Genomic DNA, 15,187 nt, shown 5'->3' with positions numbered 1-15,187 from the left:
TGATACCTTCCTTGCAAGCCAGTGTGAGCTCCTGCCCACACCCCAAGATGCCCCAAAAATGTTAGCTAAAGTGGAGGATGGCTTGGCTTCTTGCTGGCTTGTACAGGAGCATGTCTTGATTCAGCTGCCTCATTCAGGCCTTGCTGATGCTCTGAAGGAGCCAAAATGCTAGGTTCCTGATTCTGGTTGGTTGTTTTTAAAGCTTAGCCATGCTGACTGAAGCAGCTTTACCTTGCTTATGTCCAATATAACCCATACATAGGAAAAGGTAATTCTCAACAGCCAATACACTTCCCTTGGCTGAGTTGTATTTTTAAGCTTGGTAAAGTGAGTTGCCTACATCCTCCTCCTTTGCTGGAAGCACCAGACCTGCAGCAAGGCAATGTTGTGGTTGTGCTCTGACACCCTCAGGCTCAAGCTAAGTGACTAAACCTGTCCCTTGCCCATGGGCTAGTCAAAGGAGCATCCTTGGTCTCCTTTAGCCCTGTATAGGTCAGAGCACTCAAACTACTATCATCTGCAGCAGAGACTGTGCTGGAGGTAAGGCTGCAGATGAGATTTGTGCCTGGGTTTGTTTCCATCTGGAACAGGAGGAGGGGAGTTGAGGCAAAAAGTTGAGTGAGAAGATGGTGACCACTCCCTCAGTGGGGATGCAGGGCACAGTGACATCGGTGGTGGCCTGGGTGGTTACAAAGCGGAAGAACCACCTCCCAAGTGCTCGCACAGGTGTGCTGCCTTAAGCGGAGACGTGGGAGGTGAAACCGCCAAGAGGCAGTAATTTTTAAGTGCAGATGTCAGGAGCACATGCTTGCAGCAGAGCACAGGCTTGTGCAATGAACCTCCCACACAGCTGTGGCACAGCAGGCTTGTGCCCCTTGTTCACAGCAAGCACAGCACACGCTCCCCAGCTAACACATGGGTAGAACAGCACATGTTCGCCTGCCCTCTGATCCGGCCTGGCTTTTTGCACCCTGTTCAGCATCCCTGAGCCCTGCAATCACAGAGGACAACCAAAAAGAAGGCTGAGCTCCTTTCCCATCACTGTGCTGGGGGTCCTGGTTTTAATAAATAGCCCATATACTGCTCTGCTTTTCCCAAGGGCACTAAAGCCCTAGACATGCTCGGAGGTGGCCAGAATAACCCCATTGTTCTGAGACTTTTTAATTATTATTTTTTCTCCTCTTTTTTGATTCAATGCTGTCTGGTGACGCTGGACTGGAGACCGGAGGCACAGATTATTTCAAAGATGTGGCCAAAGTTACACATGACATGACACAGGACGTTACCACCAACTCATCCTCAACAGCAATTGGTCATGTGTTCCTCCTGGTGTTTCAGGATGCTGCTAGCTGACCTGCACCGACACAACTCTCCTCTGCTGCTGGAGGAACCACTGGCATGGGTCAATGCACCAGCAGGACACAGACCCATCAAGTTTCTGCTCCAGCACCAGTCATGTAGGGCAAATTCCAGCAGTTTAGCTGTAAGATCAGTGAAGACAGTTGCTGGTGAGGGAGTTTATGGGCAACAGCAAGCTGTAAATCACAAGAAAATGAGAAGGAAGCAGATGCTCAAAACTTCTGGTCCATTAGGCTCTCGGTCCAGTGCACCTCTCTTACAGGCTCTTTTGCGAGTGTTAACAGAGAGTAAAAATTCACACTTTACAGGGGACTCATTCTGCTGTGCCGTGAAAAGCAGCAGCCATTTTCTTAGGCTGGGAATTCCCTGCCATGAGCCACTCTGAAAAGGGAATAGCCACTGGGCAGGGAAAGGAAGCTTTTTTTTTCCTTTCTTTTTTTGGGTGAGCTGGCGCCACATGGGATGTGTGCCAAAGCAAACCCAGCCCTGGGCTCCCAGCAGCAGCAGCACGTCCCTGCTTGCAGGGCAGCAGAGAGGTGCAGCCCGCCCTTGCCTGGCCCAGTTCTGCTCCCCACACCACCCTACTCCAGCCCAGCTCTGTGCTGTGCCAGGAAATAAGCAAGCACCCCTGAGTCCGGGCACAGAGACATCCCCGGGGCTGCAACCCCCTCACAGCCTCAAAGGCAGTGCCAGCCAGATTCAGCTGTTACACAGGCAAATCTGTAGGATTTTACATGTGTTTTAACTACCCCATCCAAGGCTGTGAGCTGTTTTTTTGTACTGCTCTCCAGCAAATGGAGGGGTTTTGCTGAATACACTCTTCTGGAGAAGCTGTAAATGGTGACACCTTGCTAGTGCACACTGGGACACCCACGAAGAGCAGACCTTCCCAGAGGGCTGGACCTTCCCAGCCTTCTCCTTTAACGCTGGTTTTGCAGACTCCTTTGCTTTTGGCTCCTGTGCTAAGATGAGATCAGCCATTGCCTACAGGCATGGTAAAAACTCTTACCTTTCAGGCTGTCTGGCATAACCTAGACACGAACCCTCCCTTTGAGAAGTATTTCCAAGCAGGACTTCAGCTCTGGTGTCCTTCAGCCCTGGGAGCTCACAAAAGGCATGTCTGTGCTTTGATTGAGGCACTAATTACTTCCACATTACAGCCTCCTGCATGCCGAGGTTTAGCATCTGTCAGGAGCACCCATTTTTGTTTTCAAATGGGGAACAAAAAAGCTGGGGCTGTTGGGGCTGCTGCTCTTGTGGCACAGCATGGCTTTTGCAAAAGCCCTTCAACACTGGCTCAGTGACAAGCTCCTGTGCTGACCCAGCCCACTGCTGGTACATCTGGGTTGGCCACAAAAGGATTCTGGGCATGGGTGGCATGCATGCCCCCTCCTCACACTTCCCTGTGTTGGCAGCAAGCCATTTCTCCTGGGTAGACCTCTGGCATACCCTGAGCCCACATGCAGCCCACCTGTCCTTGTAGAAAGGCTTTTTTTTGTTCGGCTTTTTTCTGCCCAAAACCAGAGGACCTGCTACACCAAATACTTGCCTTAGCTGCAATTTTTCAAGTCTAGCCCCAGGGCTGAGGACCACCACTGTAACAGAGGCAGGTCACCCCAGCTACCTTTTCCCCACACAGAGCTGTTTGCATTTCATGTTGTCTTTCCCAGCGGTACAGCAGCAAAGGAATGTTACGGGGAAGCCTGGTTTGGATTTGTCAAACTAGTTTAAACAGATTGCAGTCAGACCCTTTCCCTGCCTCCCAGCTTAGCCATGCCTGTTCCCCTGCCTGCTTTCCTAGGACTGCTCCACATAACCCCAACAAATGAGGAGGTGCAAGCTTCTGCTTTTCACTGTTTCCCTCACCCCTTTGTTAAATCAGATGTATTACCAGCATGAGACATGTTCTCCTGGAGGCACAGAATGTCCTGTATCTGTGTAACAGTGTAGGTAAAACCCAATGCCTGTGGTTAGATCTGTCTGGAAATCTCATTTTAGGCAGCAAGATGGGGCTAGTGCTGGGTTTCTGCAGGCAGGCCCTGTTGAGCTGTCTAAACACAGCTGCATGCAGGCCGGTGAGGAGGCATCTTAAAGCATCATCCAGAGTAAGGCGACTTCTCCAGCCACGGCTGCACACTCAAAAAGGAGCACACACAAACAGTGGTGGGAGGGGGAGCCCAAAGAAAGCCCTGCCCCCAGGCCCATCATCGGGACCATCAGCCCGTCAAAGGCCCATCTGCACAAGCCTGCAGCTGAACAGGAGCAAAATGACAGACAGGCACCCAGCTGAAGGACTCCTGAAGAATGAACACCCTGTTTGGGCCAGGGGCTGTTTGCAGAGCCGTCAGCCTCTTTGTCCAGGAGTAAAATCTGTCACCATAAGTCTTTGTCTTGGGGACATCTCATAAATGTTTATAAACACCTGAAGAGAGGGTGCAAAGAGGATGGACCCAGGCTCTTACCAGTGGTACCCAGTGACAGGCCCAGAGACAATGGGCACAAACTGAATCACAGGAGGTGCTGTCTGAACATCAGAAAACACTTATGCACTGTGAGGGTGACTGAGCATTGGCACAGGTTGCCCAGGAAAATCAGGGAGTCTCCATCCCTGGAAACAGTAAAAAAAACACCTAGACAGTCTTGGGCAGCTGGCTCTAGGTAGCCTTGCTTGAGCAGGGGGGTTGAATCAGAGACCTCCAGAGGTCACTTCAGCCTCAGTGATGCTGAGAGTCATAGAGTATGTCCTAGAGCTCTTTAGGCCACCCCCTGGACTAAGAAGGATTGCTGTATAAGGGTGTGGCACACATTAGGGGATGCAGGGGAAGAACATTTTGATATGTTCGTGACTTGTTCAGGGTAGGAAGCAAAGCTGGAAAAAGAGGGAATTCAGGTGATGTGGAGAACAAGTGCAGAAAATACAAGGGCAAGGGGATGGAGAGGCCTTATAGTGTGTAGACAGCAACCTCATTTATTCTTGTCTGGCCATGCTCTGGACCTGGTGAGCACAATCTCTTCTGTGTCCTTATTAAACTCCTAACTTTCCTGAGTGAGGGCTACAACTGGAGTCAGATCACAGGTCAGAGGAGCTGCATGTCCATGGTGAAGCAACTGAAAACAGGTGTGCTATCACTAGTGAAGACCAACCTGGACTACCTGGAGAATTGGTAAAAAGGCCTGGGAGAAAAGGGATGTGTGGGGGTTCATAAGGGTCATCTCAGGGTTCCAGAGCATCTGGATGGGTCTTAGTGGAGGAAAATGCTATGTAATAAGGGAGTCCTGGCCAGCAAGACAAGTCCTTGGTGAGCAAGACTGGCTGTACTGCTACCTACAGAACTTTGTTAGATTTAATAGAAGTATTAAGGTAGAAATAGGTCTTAAGGAAACTTACTAAAATAAATCTGCCTTGTAGAAATAGACTATTGTTTGTAGAAGATTACTGGGTTGAAGCTGTGTTCTGTGAAATCTTGGGGCCCCCCCATAGGGCCCCAGAACTGTTATTGAGAGTACCAACAGGTGTCAGTATTTACTCTCCTTTGATCTGCCCAATTCATAGGACAGAGGTAATGGTAAAATTTCTTGTGCCCAGCTGTGTGAAACGTGGCCCTTTCACTAAACAACATCCATATTCAGGAGAAAAGTATGTGGGTCCAGCTAAAGGTGACCAGAAAAACATCTCTCCAACAACCACAGAGGGGCACCAGAGACCATCAAAACTCTCCTGAAAAAGTTTTTAGCCATCTATTGTGCACACTCATAGTGAAAAATATAAACATTGTGATCAGTTATGAATACGTACATTGTAAGTCTATATAAACCAAGTGTTGTGAATAAGATGCCATGCATGACTTTGGAAGCTGTTCTGCACGTGTTCAGTGCTGCAATAAAGAATGCCTGCTTTCTAAAACTCAAAAATGAGGCTTTGGCCAGATTTTAAGCTATTGGTACCACTAACTAGATTAGGGCTGCAGCCTCAGGGGCTCACATCCCCAGGTGCCAGCAAATAGAAAAGTGGCATCACCGAGTGCCCAGCCCAGCAGCTGGAGGGATCCACCATACGTGTGTGTGTGTGTGTGCACATGTATCCATACAGGCCACTGGCGTTGTCTGTGTTTGCAGTAAGTGCTGTGTGTCTGTCTGTGATCTGTGTTTATGTATGTGGTGTGTATGTGTGCTCTGTGCCTGCTGTGAATACACTACCAGCCTCACTAGTGCCTGGACCTGGCAGGATGGGGCTGCAGCAGCCTCACCTCTCTTCGGCTGTCAGACGTGGCACAATACACTTTCCTCTAATATTGGCCTTCTCCCTGAAGCTTTCATGTAGTTCACAGGACGCTTGTACCCACACAAGAGTGATTTCTCAGCTATCTGAGAAAGACACAAAGGAGTAAGCGTCTTTGAAAAGTTTTATTCTACACCCTTAGTTTCAGAAACCTTTACACAAGCTACAAAAACCAAATCAAAGCAGTGACTCGCAAAAATTTCCTCTTCAGGCAAAGAAGCAGACCTGCTTTTCATTAATTCACCTCTCCTGTGCACAAAAGCAGGGTGCTGCACTTCCTTGTCTGCTGCAGGTGCTGAAGGACTGAACAGGCCTGATTTTTGGTCGATGTTGTCGAATTACTATCAGCCACTAGGAGGGTCATGCCCCTACTGGAGCATTCCCGGCTCCTCCCCACTCCCTCCACCTCCTTCAAATTTTGGAAGCACCATAAAGCCTCCAAGAACAAGGGGTGATTTCTGACCTGCAGGAACATGTCAGCAAGAGAAGACCTATCCTGTGAGCAGCAATGTCAGCCTAGGGCCAGCAGGTGAGTTTCCATCCTGTATTTCAAGAGGGAACCGCCTCTCACAGCTAGGTACTGGTCACCCAGCTCATTCAAAATGGCTGCAGTTCAGCAGTTGGCTCAGGTGTGGAGTTCCCCTCTAGCCTGCTTTCAAAAATGTGCCTGTCTGCCTTTAAAAAGGATTCCAAGCTCTCCTGAATATCAATAAGCAACAAGGATCTCCAGAGGCTGTTGTGTCTTCTGCCTTGCTCAGATGATGAGAGGTGCTATCTCTTCCCTGTGGCTTTCAGGTTTTCCACCAGTGAGGGAGGCTTTTTGGTCCTATAGGCAGCAGTGCCTGCGATCCGGGACCCTCTGATGGCACTGATGTAGGGCAAAAGGGGAGGCTCTCGCACCACCAGTGCAGTGCCCTTGGGAGTATAGGCTCGGAGCAGCAATTCCTCTTCTGCATGAGCTGTCACTGCCACCCAGCCTGCACGGCCAAAAAAAAAAACCACCACAGTCAGCAAGACAAGTCACCAGGATCAGAACGAGGGTTCTGATACAAACTCAGTGCCTCCCATGTTGGCCAAGAACCTGAGCTATCCAAGTGTGACATCTTTGGGAAACCAAGCTCAAAGGTTAACATCCAGCCTTTCCCAATAGGAGGCAGCACCTAAAGCCACACCTTACTCTCCCCAGACACAACAATTTCCTAGTGAACTTAAGAGCAATGGTGAGAATTCCCAAAAACACAATAAAAAAGCTTTCCAATCTATGGCTCTTTCCCACTCACCTGGACAACAGTGTCACTGCCATTCCTGATACTGTGGAACCTGTATAGCAGCCAGAGTATAAAGTACTCCAGTGCTGCCATCCTGCACAAGCACGGCTATCAATCTCCATTCTTGGAGGTTGCCAAACCTCAGGTGGACAAAGTCATAGCTGCCGTGATTTTGTGTTGGTGACAGTCCTGCTCTGAGCAGGAAACACAGCTTCATCCCTTCACAGGCTTCTCCCCATAAATGTTCCTAAGACACAAACTCTGCAAAGCAAACTAGTGTAGAAATATTAAATTACCTGCAGAAGAAAGCTTAATATCTGCAACTGCCTCGCTGGTACCAATTCCTTTTAGTGTAATGTCCTGAGGGACAAGTGGGGGGAACTTTTTCATTCGCTCTTCCCCACCCATGGGAACCTAAGAACAAAACATGGAGAAAAAATTTAACTCAAGAGATGCTTCAGCACTCCTACCCTAAACTGGCAAGCAAGCCACAAGTGGGAATAAAGATATGGGACCATTGTTAGCCTGGCCTGAATACCCTACAGGAGTAATTTCAGGTTTGCTAAGAACAGAATCAGCATCAGATTCAGAGCAGCCCAGTGGGAGCTCAGAGGTGAGCAAGATGGCATGTCCACTGCAGGACTCAGCTGATGGCACAAGTCAGCCACCCTGATGTGACAGCACTTGTTCCTCTCAATGTGCCCAGGAAGGGAGCTGCAAGTGCAAGGACCACACACCCTGTCTCCCATCAATCTACAAGTGCTACACAGTATGTGGGAATAGCAAGGAAATAGACAGACCACCAAAAGATGCAGGGATGTGCAGAGGAACCAGTGGGGAAAGAACGAGAAAAGTATGTTTTTCAAATGCAATTTGTTCCAAAACCCCAGTCTGAAGTTTGCCATGGAAAATATCCCCACTGCTGCCTGCACTTTAAGGCTGTTCAAGAAAAGCCAAGCATCGGAGAGCAGACCATGGCAAATCTTACCAGCCTGAATGCTAGAACAGAAGCTCTCCTGAAAATGCATCATCTCAGGTGCTCTCCTAACACAGCTGGAGCCATGTGGTCTGTGAAAGACTGCCCCACACTGCAGATCTTCTATTCATCCACTGTAGAAGTCCCCAACTCCTGACATGGGCTGGTTTTCCCTGTCAACTGTACCCCAGACAGGGTGCTTCCCCAGACAGGACAGCCTGTCCAGCTGCAGCCAAGAGCCCACAACAGCAACTCCTCTTACCTTTAGTAACTCCTGACCAGCGTGCTTCTCATAGATGGCATCTGCATTACTCAGGGTGGCAATGTGGACTGGCAACAGGTTAGAAGCCACAACAGAAAACCAGGCAGGTTTTTCTCCCTGAAACAAATAACAAGAGGATGTTACTTATGATAACAGAAAAACAGCTCTGAATTTCTCCTGTTCTGTGTCTTTCCTGCATATTTAAAACCTGTTTGACCGATGTCCCCTTTTTGTCCGAGGGGTCCTTGCCTCTGTCACTGCAGAGCAGCCAGGGTTATATAAACAGGGGAGCTGAACTTACAGGAGAGAAGCATCCATGACTTCACCATCCTGCCTCAAAGCACCCCCTATGCCCCATCCCCTGCCTTCATATCTGCTCAGCTCCGGCAAATCATCCAAGAGAGATCTCTGATCTCGTTTAATTTCCAAGAACAAATTTGGTCTGGTTATTTATCATGAGAGGTGATTGACATCTGCCTGGTGCTTCTTCTATCACTTTACATTGCTAACACACACCTCTCATTGAACCATACTTGGTTCCAAGCTGCTCCCAAGCTATGCAAAGAATAAATGTGAAGCAATTTCAGCAGGCATTCACATAACCTTGGCATGCAAAGCAAAGAAGGACAGAGAGCCGAGAGACCTCTACAAACACTCCTAGCAGCCTGAAATAAGGAAACCCAGGTGTGGCAAACCCTTCAAGTTCATCAAAGATTACTCTGAGGCAGGGGCTCCTCTGTCATGGTCTGAGCACAAGTGTCTTCCTTCAGGATCTCTGGAGTACGTAGATAGACAAGAACGATAGAGCAAAGTGCTGGGACAGCTGCTGAGGGGCCTGTGAGGCCCTAAACAGCCACAGCTCAGCTTTCTAGGAGCACCACTACATGGTGAACAGGCTTATAGCACAAAGCCTACCAGCCCTGCTGCACTGGACATGTCTGTGAGCCCGATCCTCTCCTCAGGAGATGGTGTGACACTTCTTTACCCTGACCTTAGGTTCCCCAGGTTGCCAACACCAGCCATGTTCTCCACAACTCCCAAGAACAAAAATCATCCCTCATGACAAACAAAACAACCCCTTGGGTAGCCCTGCAGATGCTTCATCCTGAAGCATTTCTGCAGAGGGCATTTACTGCCAGCAAGGTGTCACCTGTATCACTGTCCTACTTTGTCAGGTATGCAAATCCAGGTGCTTTAAGTCCCTGATGACGCTCAACCAACACACCCAGCTCTCTTCTGAGAGCTTTGCCCAAGACAGTATGAATAAAGGCAGCTATTTTTCTGCTGGCTTTGCTTTCTTCACAAACAGCATTTTTTCTGAGTGAGGCATTACTCCTCTCTACTGCCAAGCTGTTTTTCAGGACGGTGCTCTGGATTTTCACTTTAATGATGCTGGGAGTTCTCCTGCCATACTGGTACACTATTATTTACAGAATCCTGCCCCCTCCACCTTCCCGATTTTCTTCCAGCAAGCCAAGAGTGGTGATCTTGGAAAGCTGACTAAAACAAACAAATAGCCACACACACACACCCTTCTCAAAACGGGGCAAATTACTGAGAAAGGCATTATCATCCGTGCTACACCCATACCTGGAAGAAACATCATGGCAGGTCAGCTCCACACAGTTCAATAAAGGTATATGGCATGGGATTTCTAATAAATGGACAGACTGGAAATAGGAGACACAGTGCCTTTAAAAAATATTTTTACAGAACATGTACATTTAATTGCTTCCTTGGGCTAATACTTCAGAGAAGTCTGTGCCAGGAAAGAAAAATTCCTGTGCTTTTCTCGCTTGGCAGACAGCTTTCCTGAAATGAGGAAACCCACCTATTTTCCTAATTAATTCTGGCACTCTCCTTCCTTCCTGCCTGCCTTGTGTCTTTGTGTGTTACAGAAGGCACATTAAGCTGAAGGTGTTTGTCCGCATTCAAAAGCAGTTACCATTACACAACAAACACTACTGCATGCTGGTAACAAGTATCAAACCTTTTGACTGTAACTCCCCATCCCATTTTGACTTTATGGGGAGCTTTATTAACAGATCCAGCATCTAAAAAGCAACAAAAAAAGGATCCAGGAAAGGCACCCAGAGAGCCTTTTATCATCTGATACTGTAATTAGAGATGAAGCAGCTGCTCACAAAATCCTTTCTTTCCTTACCTGTAAATAGTCTACACGTCCCAGGGCTGCTAAAAACAAGACCATTCCTGGCTTGAGAATGAAGGTTCGCGGAACAATGGCAACTGTTGGCAAAACTAGCTTCACTTCTTTCTCTGTCAGGAGATTTAAAACCTGCAAAATAAATACTACTGCCATAACTAATTCTAGATATCTCAATGGCAACAATAAAATTCATATTGGAATTATAATGATAGAGGAAAAAGATAAAATAGTGCAGCATGATGAACATCTAATGGAGCAGTTAAATTCTGGTCCTCTCCCTATGTTCACAAGCAGACAACCTTTAGGCTGCAAATCAGGTCAGCCTTCAACACTGATTCTAAAAGACAAGGAGGCTTTGCCATGCTAGCTGCAGGCTTTCTGAGGTGTTTGGCAATGCTTAAACACAACTTGAGTTATCAGTAATCCTTCCCTAAGCTTTCCAGAAGTTTAGTTTTGGAAGGAGTCATGAAGAAGTAGCTAAAACCAAAACTGCAAGCAATAACGACAAATGTTAATTCCATAATGTCCTAACAGCCACTTACCTTCCCTCTTCTTCCAAAATAATAATAAAAAAGAATAAACCTGCTCGTAACCAGAAATCTCCCCTATCAAAATCTGCCGCAATAGATCATCTGCTTGTCCTCTAGTCAGATTGAACACTGACACAGGAACAAAATTCTATCTGAATCTTAGCATGTAGCTCTCCAAAGGTACAGCAGGGATAGTCAAAATCAGAAGTGGCAGCAAGTATTTCTGGATGCAGGAAAGCCCACTTGATTTCCACACTAACCAACTTGCAGCTACAAAACCAGGTCTCTAAGCTGATGACTGTCTTTACACCAGCTATCAGAGAGCAATGCGTCACAGTAAAGTGGGTTACGATCTGGCAAAAACACCTACTAGAAAGCCAGTAGTTTTCTAGCATTCATGAAAGCAGCGTGTGCATTTGAACTGTGTGCATTTGAACTGTGCAGTTCTTAGTACAGTTCTTGCACTTCATTCTCTGCAGAAATTTCCTATCTCCTTGTACTTCTTAATCTTCCCAAAATTATCAGAATCACAGAATCTTAGGGGTTGGAAGGGACCTCAAGAGATCATCTAGTCCAACCCCCCTGCCAGAGCAGGATCACCCAGAGCATATCACACAGGAACGCGTCCAGGTGGGTTTTGAAGGAGACTCCACAACCTCTCTGGGCAGCCTGTTCCAGTGCTCTGTCACTGTTGCAAGTTTCTTCTTCTGATGATGACCTGCAACTCTGCATATGTATCAAACTGATCAAAAATCAGAACATTACTTTTTTGGATGTGTGTACTACATCAGCACTGGCTTCAGAGTCACTGCTCTACTGAAACATTGAGGAAGGCCTGACATATAGGAGCTATCAATAGGAACACTGTAGATTCTGTTAGCTTCAGGTGAATGCTTTCTCAAACCTTTGGTTCAGTCACATAACACAGGTTATCCTCTGAAGCTCCATCTTTTTCAGTAGGCTGGCAGAGCTAAAAGAGTGCAAACTTCATTGGGTGATGCTGGTATAAACTTGCTTACAGCACTATCGCCTGTTTCCTTTCACTTAGATGTTAAGAAAGTTTGATGACTCAGCCAATACAGTTCCTTTGCAAAGATCACAGTATGCACTATTCAGAAATGCAATCGTGTTAACACAATTAACCCTTCCCAAGTAAATACAAAACATATTTTATCACAATTGCCTAAAACAAAAGAATCGTAGCCCCGGGACAGCAGCAGGAATACTCTCCCACATGCACGGCTAAGGCAGAACAGTTCTCCCGAACCCTGCCATCCCAAAACACAGCACCATGGAGTACCTACACAGTTTTCCTTTATAATGCCTGGAGTGTCAAAACACCAGCGAGCATCCTTCAGTTCGTTGTGTGTGAACTCCTTCCTTTCCTCACGCTGCCCAGGAGAATGTTTGGGATCTTCATCGATGCTGTAGGAGAGCATGTCAGGGTCAAAGTCAACCACAGGGCTAGACTTCTTCTGTTGAAATGTTCTTCCCACTCTTCCTGGATTAAAATTAAAGGTTTTCTGGTAATTAATTTATTAACTTGCTTTTCCTTCAAACAGGTATCTGTCCCTTCCTTTGCATAAAGAAATGCACATTGGTAATATAAAGGTGATAATGCTACATGACTAGAAACGTGTGTATTTAAAAGCCAAAATGCTAAGAAATGCCTCCTATTATTCTTGCAGAGCACACATCAAGCCCTAAAACCTTAGCAGGGCCAAGATCACAAGCAAGCTGCCTTCTTTCTTTAGTGTCTTAGTCTGTCACACACAGAATTATTTGAAAATCAGAGGTATCTTCTGGCAACTCCCTCTTTTAGATACATACTAAGATTAGGTACAACTACTGTGTCCTGCAGCCAAAAAATGACTATTTAAAAATGAAACTTTGTTTCTTCCTTTGGGAACTAGAGCTGGCTTGTAATGCACTATCATGGTAAACCAGGAAGGTGTCTCAACTAGGTTAGTACATGCTGATGGGAGATGCACTGCACAGAGGAAACCTTTGCAATGCTACTACAACAGCTGAAAAATAAGTACTTGAAATAAATACTAGTGATGCCACTTAGGGAAGGGCTAGAGGTCTTGCACCCGTTACTGTGGGAACAAAAACTGGTCAAAATAACTTGAACGTAAGTTTGGAATTATTTTTTTTAATGCTGCAATAGATAGCATATGCTTCTTCCCATAATTCAATGGAAATTAGTTATTTCAGAGTGGGAAGAAAATTACTTGCTGAAACCAGCTGCATTCTACAGCAAATTACAGGCTGACAGTCCTTTGTGTAATGCCAGTGTTTTCATCAGGGCAGAGGGACAATACCTTTACTCAGGCAATACTCACCCACTAAGTAACCTTGCTTTTTAAGGTGATTAAGGTACTTTTTTTCTTCACTGCTCAGCTGATCTTCTGTTTTTGTTGCTTCCTCTTTCAGCCTCTCCTGCCTTCGGAATATCCTATCACATGTAGGATTAATAATTGGAAACTTCAACAGGTTCAGCGTTGTTCCTAGAAAAAACAGAAAGCATATTTGGGCCTCTCACCATCTGGCACATTTAAGCTCTGAGGAATAAGAAAAAAAAATAATAAAATCACTTCCCCAACTTCTGGGTGAAACCCAGTAACACAAAGCTGAAGGCAAAACCATAGCTGCTCCCACAAAGCACCAGCCTCCCTAGCCAGGGCAGTGGAAATGAGGCATCCATCCGCTTGAGACCCGCTCCCACCTGTGGTTTGCTAGAAGAGGTCTCTAAGCCAGGTGGTGCCACGACTCACTTAACACACCCCAGGCAAGTCCCACCACCAGGCAGCCCGGCTTAGGCTACGATTGTTTTACAGGTGCTCACCAGCCCACCTCTGGGTCTCTCTCTCGACTGGAGGGCACCCCTCGCCGACAGGGAGATGGCGAGGCATGCAGAGCGGGTCCCGTCCCCCCTGCAAGGGGAGCAGGCAGGCTGGCTCACCAGCCCCTGCTGCAAGGGGCGCACAGCGCCCTCCGTGCGCGCCTCCCCCCCGGCTGCCCTCAGGAGGAGGAGGGCGACGACCTGAAGAGCAACACAGCCTTGGAGCTCGCTGCCCGCAGCGGCCACCCGTGCGGTGACAGGCACCCCTGCCCCAGGGCCCCGCAGGAGACCCAGGCCCAGCCGGCCGCCGAGCGCCGCCGGGACGGGGAGAACAGCACCGCTGACCTGGCCAGGGCGAGACGGTGGCCCTGTCGATGATGTCGGGCGCACGGGACTTGCAGTAGTCGGAGAGCAGCAGGCTGTTGAAGAGCGTGGACTTGCCGGAGTTGGTGGCACCCAGCAGGTAGACGTCCCCGGCGCACTTCCAGGAGCGCTGCAGCCGGCTGACCAGCCCCTCCAGCCCGAAGCCCGTCTTGGCGCTGACCAGCCGCACGTCCACCAGCGGGGCCCCGCGCAGGCCGGCCCGGGCGCAGGCGGCCGCCACCCGCTGCCGCAGCCGCCCCAGGTGCCCGGGAGCGTCGGCGGGCAGCAGGTCCACTTTGTTCCCGACCACCAGCAGCCCGGCGACGGGGACGTCGGGGCCCAGCAGCCCCGGCAGCTGGGGCAGCACCGGGTCGGGCAGCTCCAGCAGGTCCAGCAGGTAGAGGAGGAGCGGGCCGCGGCCGTGGCGCGGGGGCCGGCGCAGCGCGGCGCTCAGCACCCGGCGGTGCTGCTCGGGCGGCAGCTCCAGCCGCAGCGCCCGGCCCTGGTGGGCCAGCAGCCAGCAGCGCTGGCAGACGGCGGCCCGCAGCCCCTCCGCGCCCGCCGGGCCCTCGCACAGGCTCCGGTACTTCTCCGCCGGCACGAAACCCGGCGCCGCGCCGTCGCGGCACTGCAGCTCCGCCCCGCAGCCCGAGCAGCTCACGCCGCTCGGCGGCACCGAGGGGTCGGGCCGCCCCACCGGCGCCCACTCCCTCCGCTGCCTGCCCTGGCCCCGGCCCCGGTCCCGGTCCTGGTCCCGGTCCCGCCGGGGCGCTGCCGCTGCCGCCTCGCTCAGCTCTGGCTCGTACTCGAGGAAGACAAACTGCTCCTCATCGCTGCTGGCTCCTGCTGCCGCCCCGCGCCGCGGCACCGGGGCCCAGGGCCGGGCCCGGGCCAGCCGGCCCAGGAGCGCGGGAGCCAGGCGCTGCATGGCGGAGCCGGCGCGGCGGGGCGGGGCGCGGCGCGGGGAGGCGGGCGCGGAATCGTAGCCGCCCATGCGCAGCGGCCTCCGGGAGCGGTGCGCAGGCGCTGCAGGCGCTGCCGTCCCGCCGCCGCACCGGCCCGCTCCCCCGCCACCCCGCCGCACAGCCACACCGCTCCCCCGCCACCCCGCCGCACAGCCACACCGCCACCCCGCCAC

The 15,187-nt window shown here is 49.9% G+C and overlaps 1 protein-coding gene across 2 annotated transcripts; it reads right to left on the bottom strand.

Moving 5' to 3' along the window:
- Positions 1-5,744: 5,744 nt before the first annotated feature.
- Positions 5,745-14,995, bottom strand: NOA1 (nitric oxide associated 1). Of its 2 annotated transcripts, XM_051619094.1 has the most exons (7): positions 14,032-14,995; positions 13,187-13,351; positions 12,146-12,342; positions 10,309-10,440; positions 8,145-8,261; positions 7,203-7,320; positions 5,745-6,615 (listed from the first exon to the last, which is right to left on the bottom strand). In XM_051619094.1, exons 1-7 carry the CDS (start codon positions 14,975-14,977, stop codon positions 6,410-6,412), a joined length of 1,881 nt encoding a protein of 626 aa, XP_051475054.1. In that variant the 5' UTR covers positions 14,978-14,995; the 3' UTR covers positions 5,745-6,409. The 2 variants fall into 2 exon arrangements, with proteins under 2 accessions (XP_051475054.1, XP_051475055.1); XM_051619095.1 differs by lacking the exon at positions 10,309-10,440.
- Between the last annotated feature and the right edge of the window lie 192 nt (positions 14,996-15,187).

This window comes from Apus apus, chromosome 4 (genome assembly GCF_020740795.1).
Source record: "Apus apus isolate bApuApu2 chromosome 4, bApuApu2.pri.cur, whole genome shotgun sequence".
NCBI classification, from domain to species: Eukaryota; Metazoa; Chordata; class Aves; order Apodiformes; family Apodidae; genus Apus; species Apus apus.
This window is presented reverse-complemented; position numbering and strand designations above follow the sequence as displayed.

Bases quoted from the DNA above. Each gene is read 5' to 3' on its own strand.
- NOA1 (XM_051619094.1), bottom strand. From the start codon at position 14,977: ATGCAGCGCCTGGCTCCCGCGCTCCTGGGCCGGCTGGCCCGGGCCCGG. The intron at 7,321-8,144 runs GTAAGAGGAGTT...TTTTGTTCTTAG, and splicing joins CTGGTCAGGAGTTACTAAAG to GTTCCCATGGGTGGGGAAGA. The intron at 6,616-7,202 runs GTAATTTAATAT...TTGGCCGTGCAG, and splicing joins TATTAAGCTTTCTTCTGCAG to GCTGGGTGGCAGTGACAGCT.